Source organism: Gymnoscopelus microlampas, assembly GCF_963454915.1.
Source record: "Gymnoscopelus microlampas genome assembly, chromosome: 5".
NCBI lineage: Eukaryota > Metazoa > Chordata > Actinopteri > Myctophiformes > Myctophidae > Gymnoscopelus > Gymnoscopelus microlampas.
Window position 1 is genome coordinate 41,529,262 of NC_139942.1, and position 14,608 is coordinate 41,543,869.

The 14,608-nt window shown below is 42.9% G+C and overlaps 1 protein-coding gene across 1 annotated transcript in view; it reads left to right on the top strand.

Annotated features, from left to right (window-relative positions):
• Nucleotides 1-1,302: 1,302 nt before the first annotated feature.
• carmil3 (capping protein regulator and myosin 1 linker 3) overlaps nt 1,303-14,608 on the top strand; it is a gene marked incomplete at its 3' end in the record, with an annotated part of 107,701 nt that continues 94,395 nt past the window's right edge. Inside the window, exons 1-2 of the mRNA XM_084056917.1 lie at nt 1,303-1,366; nt 4,880-4,974. Coding sequence (XP_083913043.1) covers nt 1,309-1,366; nt 4,880-4,974 — 153 coding nt within the window. The 5' untranslated portion in view covers nt 1,303-1,308. The remainder of the gene's footprint in view (nt 1,367-4,879; nt 4,975-14,608) is intronic.

Here is a 14,608-nt window from a genome sequence, read left to right on the forward strand (position 1 = left end):
TATAAACATTTATGTCTACAGCATAAGATTTTTGTCAGAGAAAAAATATAAAAATAACAGCCTGTCCAATTTGTTAATTTTAACAAAGTTAATGAGTAGGCTAATTATTTATTGATCTATTTATCTATTAAAATTGAAAATAGTTGATCTACATTGCGTTGCTTTGTGAGCTTGTTGATAGACTATTTTCACAATTTTTGCATGAAACCATTGTGCAACAAAGTAAATTATAGTATAGTATAAATAAACAATGTGCTTCTCTGTATAATTGTTTATTAATTGGAAATGCAAATGATAAAAGTACCACTAAGAAAATTATTCACAATAATAACACACACACACACACACACACACACACACACACACACACACACACACACACACACACACACACACACACACACACACACACACACACACATTTTTGTAGTCTACACACTGGTTCTCAAAGGGTCTGGGGACACCCAGGGGTCTTTCTTTTTCCCTCTCTCTCTCTCTGTTTTAAAGAAAAAAAAAGAAAAATCTTCTCTTATGGGGGGGGGAGTCATGAAAATGTTTTAGAACCATTGGACTACACATGCAATGACAATAAAGCATCACATTTAAAGGAGTAGTTCACCCCCAAAATGACTTATTTTCTATCAATTACACACCCCCATGAAGCCTTGAATTCATGGAGATTTTTTTGTTGAGACAATAATTAGATGACCGGGTCATCGGTCAATAATAGGAGACTCAGTAGGAGACTACTTGAGTCTCAGTCTCCGGTAAGAGTCTCCCACAGGGAGATTCCACCGGTCATCAAATTGTTGGCTCAGGAATGCGACAAAAACTAAAAAATCTCCATGAATTCAAGGATTCAAGTTTGTAATCGATAGAAAATAAGTTCTTTTTTTGTGTGAACTACTCCTTTAAAAGAAAATCTGAAACAGCATCACTGTCTGCCTCTGAAAAGTATCTCTCTCTCTCTCTCTCTCTCTCTCTCTCTCTCTCTCTCTCTCTCTCTCTCTCTCTCTCTCTCTCTCTCTCTCTCTCTCTCTCTCTCTCTCTCTCTCTCTCTCTCTCTCTCTCTCTCTCTCTCTCTCTCTCTCTCTCTCTCTCTCTCTCTCTCTCTCTCTCTCTCTCTCTCACTCACCACACACACACACACACACACAGGAGGGAGATGTTTGTGGGAGCTGCGCGGGTTGCCAGTGCTCACGCACTAGCCTAGCTGCTGCACTTTGATTATAAGCAGCAGCACGGTGGAGAGAAGAGAGGAGAGAAGAGAAGGGGGGCGACGGGCACGCAGAGCAGAGCGCTGCCACCATGGCCTCTAAAGACACCGTGGCCGCGGGTTTCATCAACGTCAGCCGGGAAATCACAGGTGAGCTTAATGAACGTTTATCCACTTTTACTGACGGTACTGTCATCATGTAATTTAGGACACCTGCGAAGCGAACACATCTACACGGGACAAGTTGTCCCTCGAGAATGAATGGGCAGGCAGCATGACAGACTGTCCACACATAGGCTGCACTGTTGTATTTAGCTTTTAGTTTAAAACTAGTTGTAGCCGTGTGTGTGTGTGTGTGTGTGTGTGTGTGGGGGGGTTTGTTTATTTGAGATTGATGAGTTACTTATCGCTGCAGAAAAGCAGAGGATATGTCTCACAGGGCCAAGTATTTAATGTCTGTAGACAACACCACGAGATATTAATCATATCGATCCGAAGCAAAGTTAACAGGATAGGTGGGCACTAGGGACATCTGGGCACCTCTATGTAAAATTGGCTATTTTGTCCAAAATGTTAAAAAGATGGTCTAAAGTATACACGATTAGAACATGCTTAACATTAGACAATTAAGATCTTAACATTTCTACAATTGCTTCAAATTGCTACACAACCTGTATATCCAGTCATTAAATTATTTTTGGGCATAAACAATAAGTTGAGGGATAAAATTAAGTCTGATAATGATGTACCGTCTAACGTGCATGTTCACATGTATACTTTACATTATCTTAACAAAAAAAATCAAATATATATATATTTTTTTAACATTTTGGACAAAACAGCCAATTTTACATTGAGGTGCCAGATGTCCCTAGTGCCCAGTCTACCCACCTATCCTGTATCCAAAGTATTCACTTACTTGGAGAGGGCATCGGCTCCTTGTAATGCACACATTGTTATCTTGCGCAGCAGGGGTCATTTGATGCGAAAGAAGAGTTGTTCTTTTAATGCTCACTGTGTGTGTGACTGCGTATGTGACTGTGTGTGTGTGTGTGTGTGTGTGTGTATATGGGTGCACTCGTGCGTGCATACTCCCTTTGATGTTGTGTTATGAGTGAGTTGGCCTCTTTCTCTCTTCTTTGTATGTTCTTTGACTGTGCGTGGGAAGTATTGTGATTATTTGGGCGCTTTGTGTTGTTTTGCACTCACAGACTTACTTGACCCTATCTCACCTCAAGAAGAGACACACACACACACACACACACACACACACACACACACACACACACACACACACACACACAGCCCTGTGGGCATACCCCCATGCACAGCCTCAACACAAGCACGCAAAGGATGTCTCATGTAATAATGATCTTGACATCATGACATGGCTAAATTAAATCCCCTGTTTTACACTCTGGCCTGGTGATAAGACTTGCAGCATCACACCTGTCAGATCAGTGCTGGAGGACAGAAACAACACCTTCACAGAATAGGAGGGGTGATGATGGTGGTTTATATTTTTATAAATATCATACAATTAAGCTTACCGGTTTGATCATCCACTTACAAATGAATGTTTATAATTGTGTGCAAATATAATGAAATCACTAATAGTCATCCTCAAAATATTGTCACATATTATATAATGATATAGTCACATCAATATTGAGGTGAAAAATATTTGCCCAGCCCTATTGTATTGGCATGTGTGGAGAGGCATATTTAATGGACCATTCAACAGTCAATACTGTACACGGGTGCCATAATATAATCCAAACATTTTTAAATGGCTTTATGTTTCTCTCCAGGCGCTATTTTCGGGTAGACGGTTAAAATCAATACGTACTTTAAAATGCATTAAAACACAGTGATAATGTAACTTTGACAAACAATATGTTGAATTTTCAAGTTTCATACCCTACTGAAATTAACTGAATCCAATGGCTTCCTCGAAACTCAAGCTTGTGTACTAAAATGGCATTCAGAGGACAACTTCTATGTACATGTGGAGTTGTACTGTAGCAAACACCCCAACAACAACTAAAAGGGATGCTTTTTTTTAACACACTGGAGGAGAGGACAGGGAAATGGTGGTAACCTTGGCTTTGGCTTGCCATCTCTGCATGTTTGTTAGTGTAAATTAAACCTCAGTCAGCAACCTCTGGTATTTTGTACGCCCCTCTCCTTCGTGCTCTCTCTCTCCATATCTACAGGCGTCTCTTTCTCTCTCTTTGTGTCTCCTCCCTATATTTCCCTAATACACTTTCCTGTTGTACCATCTGTCCACTCTCTCTCCCCCTCGTCCTTGTATCTGTCTCTTGCCCGGTATGTAGCGGGTCCAGGCCGTGAATGGACTACAGATTGTTGTCAAAGGGTTTAAGTGATTGGGTCTTATGCAGCTTAATGTTGATAACTCTGTTTGTCTTGAGCTGATCCCCAACTCCGACGTGTAAACCGTCTTCATCTCACACTGTTATCGGATGCGGGAGACTGAAGCCAACCCAATCGCCAGAGACAAAAGGCGCTTGGTGCTATCCGAGTGCGTGCCCGCACCAAGCAGTGCAATGGCTGCACTGATGCCTCAGCGCCATTTGAGTTGCATACCGATAGGATGGGAATCCATTATAAATCTTCTGAGAAAACTGCACACAGTACTTGACTTGGAAATCCATGATTGAGTAAATATGGTCCACATTCGTAAAGGTGATATTCAATGCCTTTTTGGTTAAGAAACTTCAACATTGAACGTGGTCTTGCATAGCCATACGAGCGGAGATCGCTGTGCTAAAACAGCAGAGAAAACAACAAACCTACGCCCACTGCTTTGAAAACCTGCCCCGATCCCAATATGAAGAACTGCCCTAATGTCTTTGCATTTGGTTCTGTAGTGCAGTTATCTCTGAATTGTTTTCACGTAATTTTAGCCCCTACGTTAGTGTATCTTGTGGTTTGTGGAAATGTACAATGCCAGTGTTTTCTATGGCGATCAGGCTGCCAACCTGAAGCCTAATTTGTACTCCATTGTGCGGGATGGTGTCCTGCTCTGAAAATAGCAGATCCACAAGCTCACAATGTGTCTCCATCATACATCAAAGTATAAATCATGCTCAGCACAGTGAAATGAGCGTAATGAAACTGTCACATTCTAACATTAATGTAAAGTAACAAAACATTCCATTTGGTGGACTGTGGAAGTGCCTCTTAGCTATGTGCGCGTGCAAGCCACAGTGGAGATGTTGCTTCTAGCCATTTGTGATTCACTGAGCCTGTCTGCACGCTTTCATACATGTGTGTTATTATATACTGTAGCAACATCTTTTATTTGCAGTATATAGGTTATGTTCGGTAGGTGGATTTATTGTTGTGCTGTTGAAGAGATGGAAGTCAAGCCTGTGTTTGGTTTCATTGAGGATACTTCACTTTCTTTCTCTGGGGGTAAAAATAACCCACCTCTTCAGCCGTATGTGTGTGTGTTTGTTTGTGCGTGTGTGTGTGTGTGTGTGTGTGTGTGTGTGGGCACGCACGTGGCTCTTCATCTCCTGTGTGGTTTTGGGGTTTGTTTGTGTGCTTGTATTTGTTTGTGTCTTGTCTGTTGCTGCCTATCTCCCGCCGTTTGTTATGTAAGACCTGTTTATCCATTCCCTCTGCGTTCCTCCATAGAGAGCATCAGGAGGACTCTGGACAAGCAGGCCATCAAGTTTGTGCGGTCTGTCAAGCAAGACACCAGGAGTGGCAGATCGGAGGACAGGATTTTGGTGAGAAAGCACTACCTACGACATCAACGTTTAGGATCCATTTGGTTCCATTTGTAAAATATCTCAGTCAGTATAAGCCACTATGTTGTCTGTCTCTTGGTTGTTTTGCACCTAACATTCAAGTTCAAACGGAGAGCTGGTCGCAGCCTATCACAAATTACCTGCTTGTTTTCTTGTTTTCTCTCCCTGGAAATGGTGACAAATCGTTCTCACCGTTTCAGTGAGGAAGGAAAACAGAGTTGGATATCGAATGGAATGAAAGTGTTCCTGTTCCTCTTGAAATGACTTGAAGTCAATGCAGCCTAATTGTAAACAAATGAATGAAGGGGTCCATGCAATCCAGCTGTACATATAGTATGTCTTAACGCACACGCACACAGAAATAGAGGTAAAGCCACATGCTGCATAAGAAGTGGAGTGGATACCAGGCCATGCTCTGCCGAGTCCAGCATCAACCTTTATTAGATGTGGCAGGATGGCCTTAATGCCACAGGGAAGGGCTTGGTGTGTTTGTGATGTGACATTGTGTGTCAGTGTTGTGCACATGGGCGCACACGTCTGTTTATTCGTCCAAACAAGTGTGTGTGTGTTTGTGTGTGTGTGCGCGCGCGCGTGCATGCGTGCGCGCCACTCTGCGCGTGCATGTGTGTGTTCGCGCCAGAGGGTGTGTGGGCAGATTGAGTTGTCCAAGCAGCTTGTATGAGTCGAGAGCACTGGTGTTATTGAAACTTTTGTCAATTAGTCAGTCACATCAGTGATTAAACGCACACACTGTCATGTAGAAGCGTGAACTCATTGTTTATCATATTTCGGTCAGTCTGTCGATTCTTGTTCTCCAATGATCTGTCATTTCTGTGTTGTTCTGTAATATGTAGCTTTCACCCCCCGTCCCCAACATTACTGCCTCCCCCTGTATTTTTGTCTGTTCTTTGTTTCCCTCTCTGCCCCCACTCTCCTTCTCATCTGTCCATCTCAATTACTGTCCTCCCCGTCATCACCCCCCCCATCCCCTCCCTCACGCCTCCCTCTCTCTTCTCGTGGTCTTGCCCCACTTCCCTCCATCTTTACTCAAACCCGTAAAAGGGTATCGAGCTGCTTCTTCCTATCAAATGCAATTCAATTAGCTCTCTGCCTTACGAGAGTGCTCCTATTTTTTTTAAATGTATTTATTTATTTATAAAAAATGTTATTGTCCAAATGAGTCTTGGCCGACAATGTTCGGAATGTCTTTCAGGCGGTGAGAGTGTTATGAGCTCATTGTCAAGGTCTGCCTCCTACAAAGAATGAAATCTCTTTGTCATAATGGAAGCAAGTTATTTGAATGGATGGAAAGGTGAATAGATGCAGAAGCGTGTAAATGGAGGTGATGACAATGTTTTCGAGACATTGTGACTGACACACACACACACACACACACACACACACACACACACACACACACACACACACACACACACACACACACACACACACACACACACACACACACACACACACACACACACACACACACACACACACTGCATCATAATGGGGTCCATTAAGAGTAGCAAATGTTAGGAATGTATTCCTGATGTAGGATTTGTCATCTTGTGCTCATTCCATCACATGTGTCATTAACCACTTAAACCCTATATACTTTGTTTACCGCTGTGTACTTATAAATGTTATGCTTATTATTACATGCCCAGAATAGGGATTCTTCTGTACGGTTCATGTGATTAATTGATTAGAGCCTTTGCAGTTCTTGATTATTGGAGTAACTTTACTGTTAGTTAAATGATGCCACCGTATAGCACCTGCTTGTTTCTGGTAAAGAGCAGCAGCTCCTTATGTATTGTGTATTAAGGTTGTTCTGGCTGTGGTGTCTTTGAACTACGTGAGGTTTCTGTTTGTTAATTTACTGTCTGACCCTGGGGGCCTCTGTTAGTCGGTCTCTCTGGCTCTCTGTATGTCTGTCTGTCTCTGTCCCCTGTGTCTCTCTCTCTCTCTCTCTCTCTCTCACTGTTTCTCTCTGTCTCTCTCTCTCTGTCTGTCATCATTTGGAGTATGCTGTCTGATGTCTGTGTATGTCACAGCCCACGCACGCACGCATGCATGCATGCATGCACGCACGCACGCACGCACAGTGCACACATACACGCACGCAGTGTAGACGCCCCCCAATCCCCAGACAGACACAAGAAGAGCTCAGCATGACATCTCCACAATACCCAAGGCAATGAGGGAGCATGTGCACCCCCCCCCCCCCCCCCCCACACACACACACACACACACACATACAAACTGTCCTTTTCAACCTCGTAAAGTGAAAATTGCGCACACACACACACACACACACACACACACACACACACACACACACACACACACACACACACACACACACACACACACACATAGACACGCCCGCTGAAGAAATGCACTTTGACATGCACAAAGGGTATACAAGCATGCAGCTGCCTTGAGTGTGTGTACACACACACACACACACACACACACACACACACACACACACACACACACACACACACACACACACACACACACACACACACACACACACACACACACACACACACACCACACACTCTCATATTTATGATCACACTCATGAACTTGCATACACTTCGATACACACAGGCGGCAGACACACAGCCATGCACACACACAACAGGGCATTCATTATTAGATCACCCTATTTGAAGATTAGAGCCGACTGCAAAACAAAGCATCTTCAAAGAGAGAAAGGGGGGTGGGGTGTGAGCAAGGCAGAGGGGAAGAGTGGGTGTGTGGGTGAGCGTTGGGGAAGGGGAAAGTGTGGGCACCACACCAGAGAGAAAGGCAACATGCTGGGCACAAACAGTGCCCTAGGAATGAGGGAGCGAGGAGGGAGACGGAAGAAAGAGAAAAGTTGTGATGCCCCAATTGCTGCTTTCACTTTTCCGTCAATTATTTTCCCCTTTCTGTCGCTCTACTTCAGCCTCTGTTGGTTCAGTCATTCCCCCCTCGCTTGCCTCCTAATCACATGACTGTTGCGGAGATTGTCACTGGCTGGCAGCGTCTAAACACACTCGGTTGGGCTTTTGTTTCCGCTTATACCTTCCCAAGGCCATAGAATTCCCTAGAGAGATCAGGGGATTCAAAGTAAGACGGATCACTTGGGGGACCAGGGATTGACGCAATGCCTCATCGGAGGCTTCATTAATTAGAAAAGTCTGTCCATATGACTGAAATAACACGCTCAGTGGAGCCACTCGGGCCAGATGAGCGCAAACAATAATCTCTGGCGATTACCATCTCAGAGAAGTCAGTCTTTTTCTAGTTGGGTGGTGTGGCCCTCTGTCTGAATGAAAAACAAACAGCAAAACAGACACAGGGCTGACTGGCCGCCTTTCAACGGCTAGGCTGCCAAACGGTCCAATTAATCACAGGTGTTAACTGCTGTTACGGCGCACCACCCCTGGCGCTCTGCCTACAGCTAACCACAAACCACATACCCCACTGAAACAAGGCTTGTGTATTTGAAAAATTAGCAAGAGAGAAGGCAAATGACAATTTTATGTTCAGCGGGCAATACAGAGCAGCTTTATTGAAAGACTATTTACTTTTTCAGTATGCAATATATAACCTACATTTTCAATAATAGCAGACTGTAACCATTTCGGATTATGGATATTTTTGTCCTCAGTGCTTAACCATAACAATCGGGTTGGGATGAGTCAGCTGAAGTAAAGTGGCGTTTTTGTTTTGTTTTTGTTTCAAAGCCATTTATAGATTAGACTGAAAGAACGAGCCCAATCGATGGTCTTGAAGGGCGGAGCCAAACCCAGGCGCTGGATTCCAGCGCCTGGGTTTGGAGCACTCTGATTGGTTAGGAGATAACAAGGTCCTAAGACCAGCGTTCCTGCAAGGTTCTCCCAGGCTTTTTTTCTTTTGAAACAAAAAAAAATGCATGGGTTTCCGAGGCTATTTATAGATAGAATGCTTCACGTTTGCAGCATGGCAATATCACCAGCCATTACTTATCTTTCCTTGAGAAACGCTGTTATATAGATGTCCAAATATGTCCATATACTGTAAACAAGTAAAGAGTCTGTTGCTTCTGTGCCTGTCAATCGAGGAACCGGAAGTAGCGATTCCATTCACTCTTATTTTATGGTGACACAAGTCAGATTCTGCCAATATATCCTGGTGCTTAATTTGGGGCAAGTGAAATGGCTCTATTAATGGTTCTCACGCACAACAAAAATCCACATGTCACCCTTGGTACTGTAGATAAAGTACTCAACCCCAGTACTTGACTCAATTTATGCGTATAGTAGATACTCCTGGTCAAATATTACTCAACTACAAGTGAAAGTTGCTCATATGTACATTATTTAAAGAATTGGAGTGACATTTCCCCCCAAAAATTAAAAGAATTCCAAGAATATAGAAGATCTATAAGATCTATAAGCTTACAACAACATCACAATGCATCACGTGTGCTTGTAGATCTGATCTGATCGTTGACTACAGGAAGCGGAGAAGAGAGCATCTAAATCAGGGGTACTCAACTACAAATCTTGAGGGTCCACAAATCATTTTTTGAATAAGGCTAGGGTCCGTTTATTTAAGTCGGTCAATCGAGCCAAGCTTATCAAATCGGATCCCCTCCCAACCAACCAATTTGATAAAACTGGGGTGCAGAGCAGCGGCGCAAATCTGGGTTGAGAATAGAGGGGGTCCCCCGCGCGCGAAGCGTGCGCCCCAAAATGTTTTTTCATTTTCCTCTAATCTAGCTAATTTGACACTGTGTAATGTTAATTCTTCATTATTCATTACTTACGATGCATAAGTGGGTTCAGGTTCTATTAAATAAGTATTTTTAATTATTTTAAAATGTATTTTTATTATTCTAAATTACTTGGGGGGGGTCCAATCTGAAGCTAGGGGGAGACAAATCTCCCCCGTACCCCCCGGGATTTCCGGGAAAAATATATCTCTAAATCTCTTTTTTTTTTTGTCCAGGGTCCACAGGGAGGTGTCCCGTGGTCTGGTCCTGGACCGCGGTCCACCTGTTGAGTACCCCTGATCTAAATTGATGGGTGGAGAGGGTCAGTGACTTAAAGGTAGGGTAAGTGATATTTTTGGGTAAAAACAAAAAGTATTTTGTTAAAAGGTTAAAGCACTATATTCTGATAGTAATCATTTCTATAGAGTGTTTGTTCAGTAACAGGAGTCTCCCCGTCTCTCCAGCTCTTTAATAAACAGAAAATACATTTTCTGGTAGGTGTCAACATCTCAGCCAATCAGGAGAAAGTACCCATTTTAAGCTTCATTTTTATAGTGTTCCAGTTCCAATTTTGCCTGCTCATTTCTTAGTGTCATCACTTCCAATTTCACTTGTTTATTCTATATCCTGATTGAGTTCTCTATCCTGATTGGATAAAATTGGAAATGAAACTGAAACAAAAATGCATTTTTTGTTTTTATAAAGAGCTGGAGAGACAAGGAGACTCCTTTTACTGAACAAACACTCTATAGCAATGAGTACTATCGGAATATAGAGCTATTTAACACTTATTTTAACCAAAGAAAATCACTTACCCTACCTTTAAAGTTCCTCAGTCAGCGCACACGTTTCCGATGACCTCCGCACACATCATGCACGGTGTCAAAAGGGGGGGGGGGGGAGCATCAGCCCCTGCTTTCTCAGGACGTTCTACAACAGCGTGGGAACTGCCCCAGCCCTCGGCAGTGCTTAAGTCCAGGGGCCAAGCCATATTTTGGTACCACCTAAGGTGACCGTAAAGTTTTTGTATTTTTGTCTTCCTACATGTCTCTAGTTTATATTTTGGTATGATAACCCTTCCAATCTTGTAGCTTAATGGCAGTTATCACTACCTACCGGCTAATGTATCCGGTAGGAGACACAAAGTAGACTCTTTGTGTCTCCTACCCCGGGCATCAAATTATTGCGACAAAAAACAAAATATATCCATGTATTCAAGGCTTCATGGGGTGTGCAATTGATAGAAAATAAATCATTTTTTGGGTGAACTCCTCCTTTAAGTTTCCCAGGGGGACTCTACCCATTCAGCTATGAACACTATAGACCGAAGGAGGGTCAACTTTTACAAGCTTATGGAAAGCAGTCTTTTTGCAAACACCAAAAATCTGAGAAGTTATCAATTTGCACACCCCATGAAGGCTTGAATACATGGATATATTTTGTTTTTTTGTCACAATAATTTGATGCCCGGGGTAGGAGACATAAAGATTCTACTTTGTGTCTCCTACCGGATACATTAGCCGGTAGGTAGTGATAACTGCCATTAAGCTACAAGATTGGAAGGGTTATCATACCAAAATATAAACTAGAGACATGTAGGAAGACAAAAATACAAAAACTTTACGGTCACCTTAGGTGGTACCAATTTGTGAAAATATCAGTGTTGGCCCCTGGACTATTAGCCAATGCAAAACGGATGGACACTACATGTAACCACCTCAGCCATAATCTGGTCAGGCAGGTGATACTACAGTATCAAATGATTTGACAGAATAAATGTAACCTAAATGTAACTCTAAAAATAATTTTCAACCGTAAAACAACCAGGACATTTTTATTTGTTTTATCCCACGATTTTGTAACCCCATTTTTTACACCCAGTGCCAGTTGTCTATGTAATCCTGGGCACTACCTTCCCTCTGCCAACCTGGGGAGGCCAGGGCCGAGCTCATGCCTCCTTCAATGCATGAGAGCCAACTGACCTTCTTGTCACCTGACAGGGGAGAGTTTCCCTGGTTGGGCGTAGCGCGTGGAAGGAACACGTTATTCCAACCAGTTCCTTTCCCCTCCATCAGGCGCCCCGGCTGGCCAGGGGGAGGCAGTATAGTGACCAGGATTACTGCATGTTTTTGTGAGGGTACCAAATTCTGCTACATTGGCCCCATAAGTATAGTAATTCACACACACACACACACACACACACACACACACACACACACACACACACACACACACACACACACACACACACACACACACACACACACACACAGTATGTAGCTTCCTGTTTAAATGTTTACACCTTCGACAAGGCAGGAGACATCTACTGAATTCCTATAATGCAATTGTTCATTCTGAATGGGAAAAGGGTGCCCTGCTTTCATCCCAGAATGACACTTATCAAACAGAAGAGAATGCAGAAGTGCAGTGGACTGTGAAAGGAAGCCGAGGACAATGCATATGGAAGCAGGCACCCGGATGCGCTAGAATTTCAAGTCTGTGCATCGCACTCTATATTTTCTTCAGCACTTCATTCATTACCATGCTTAAAATGCCGATAACAATCTTAACGGCAACACATTATGGGTGACGGCGGCGAACATTCAGACTGCCCACCGCACAATTGCTTTTCACGGAATTGCTCGTGAGAGGTCGACCGTGGCTCCAATTTCTATGCAAGGGTCCGGATTTAACATTTGATTATATAAGGCGAGTGTTGCGCTGCAATTATGATTGTGGTAATGATTATCGCCGCGCGTAGGCCCCCTGAACCGGAAGCCTGTGGCAGAGCAAGACTTGATGTAGGGTGACTGCTGACCTTCTCTTTTGTCCCACAGGCGCAAGAGAGAGGGTAGTGATTGTAGGAGGACTGAGAGACGAGAGAGGGTGATGGAGGGAAAGCACAGGAAGGAATGAAGCCATTAGACTTCAGAGCCACTGTGACTATGCAGTGAAATGGTACCACAGGCTGCGTAGCGCTCGCTCAGAATACTGAGATAGCAGGAAAGCGCTCTAATAGTTGATAGCACTGGAGGGCCTAATGGAGCGCTGCCTCAATCTTGTTTCCTTTTACTATTTTTTTTTCTTCCTCTCTCTGACTCACTCTAAACTCTCATTGCCTTGCACCCCTTTACTCCTGTCTCCCCTGTTTCCAGAATCATTTCTCTCTTCCTGTCATACTTTCGATGTACGAAACACAGATTTCCACACGGTTGTATGAGAGGAGAATAAATGATGATTAACGAATTTATTCGGGAGACTCACTAAAGGGCCGTCCACACCAAGAATGATAACTAGCCTCATTTATACATGGTTGCGCACCGGTGTTGCGCACCAAAAATAGCCGATCCACAAGCTCACAACATGCTTGTAGATTTGCTATCTTAGATGCGCGACACGGTTTGCAAGCAAGCATAAATCAGGCGTAAACGGTAACGCTCTGAAAAACACGTTGAACGTGAGTAATGTGTTGTACGTATTGCCCTGTACATTCAGATGGATTTTGATTGGCTGTCAGTGTTTCTATCATTTATCAATCGCTCTGAAATTGATCCTAATAAATGGTGCATTTATATAGCGCTTTTATCTAAAGCGCTTTACATAGATTGTGCAAGGCACCAACCTGCTAATCGGGAGCAATTAGGGGTTCAGCGTCTTGTTCAAGGACACTTCAACACTAACTCTAGTCTGGGGGAGCCCGGGATCGAACTGGGAACATCGTGTTAACCATCCGGCCGCTCTACCGGCCACTCTACCCCTGAGCCACTGCTGCCCCAAATTCAATTGTTCACTCCTGTTGTTGTTATAGTTGTGGTGTGGACTCACACAAATATCGAAAAAGCTATGATGTCTATGGGTTCACACTTGTTATTTAATATATGTAGTGTAGCAACAGTGAAAACAGCACATTATAGGTCAACAGTGCTCTTATTTTACATTCCACAGACCAGAAGACACTTCCTTTCAAGTTTCAAGTTTAAGTCAAATTTTGAAGTATTTTTTACTTTAATGGAGTATTTCCAATTTTCTGTACTTTTACTTCTACTCCACTACATCTCAGAGGCAAATATTGTACTTTTGCTTTTTATTCTCCACTATAATTATATGAAAACTTTAGTTTCTAGTTACTTTGTAGATTTAGATTATTATTACTAAACATACATTAACCACTTAAGCTCTATATTTTGGCTATTTGAACATTCAAGCTCACAACGGCATTCGACGCGTCTATTTTCAAAAGATTTTTATACATTTAGAGAACTTGAAATGGGACATTGTGCATAATGAGTACTTCTACTTTCGGTACTTTAAGTATATTTTGATCCCAATACTTTTGTACTTTTACTCAAATAAATTTTGAATTCCGGACTTTTACTTGTAAGGGAGTATTTCTACATTGCAGTATTGATACTTTTACTTAAGTACAAAATGTGAGTACTTTTTCCACCACTGCTCCTCATGACCCTTTGTGCACTATGTTATGACTCCTCCTCCACTGTTCAATTATTCACCTTTATTTAACCAGGCAAGGCAAGATTAAGAACAATTTCTTATTTATAACTGCGGCCTGGAAAATGTCATTGTCACTGTTCTATGACTCCGTCCTCCTCTACTCTTACACTATACTTTTGACTTCAAATATTAACTTACTGTATGTGTGGTTTGGAGAAAACAATCTATACCCCAGTGTGGATTCTTCTTTCTTTCTCCCTCCATCACTATGTCTCTTCCACTCTCTCTCCGATGTGTGCGCACGCACACGCTCTCTCTGTCTCCCTCCTTTTTGCATTTCATTCATTGCAGCAGCTGGTCGTTTGATGAGGGAATCTGGAACAAGGCGTGATTTTTAAGCCCTGA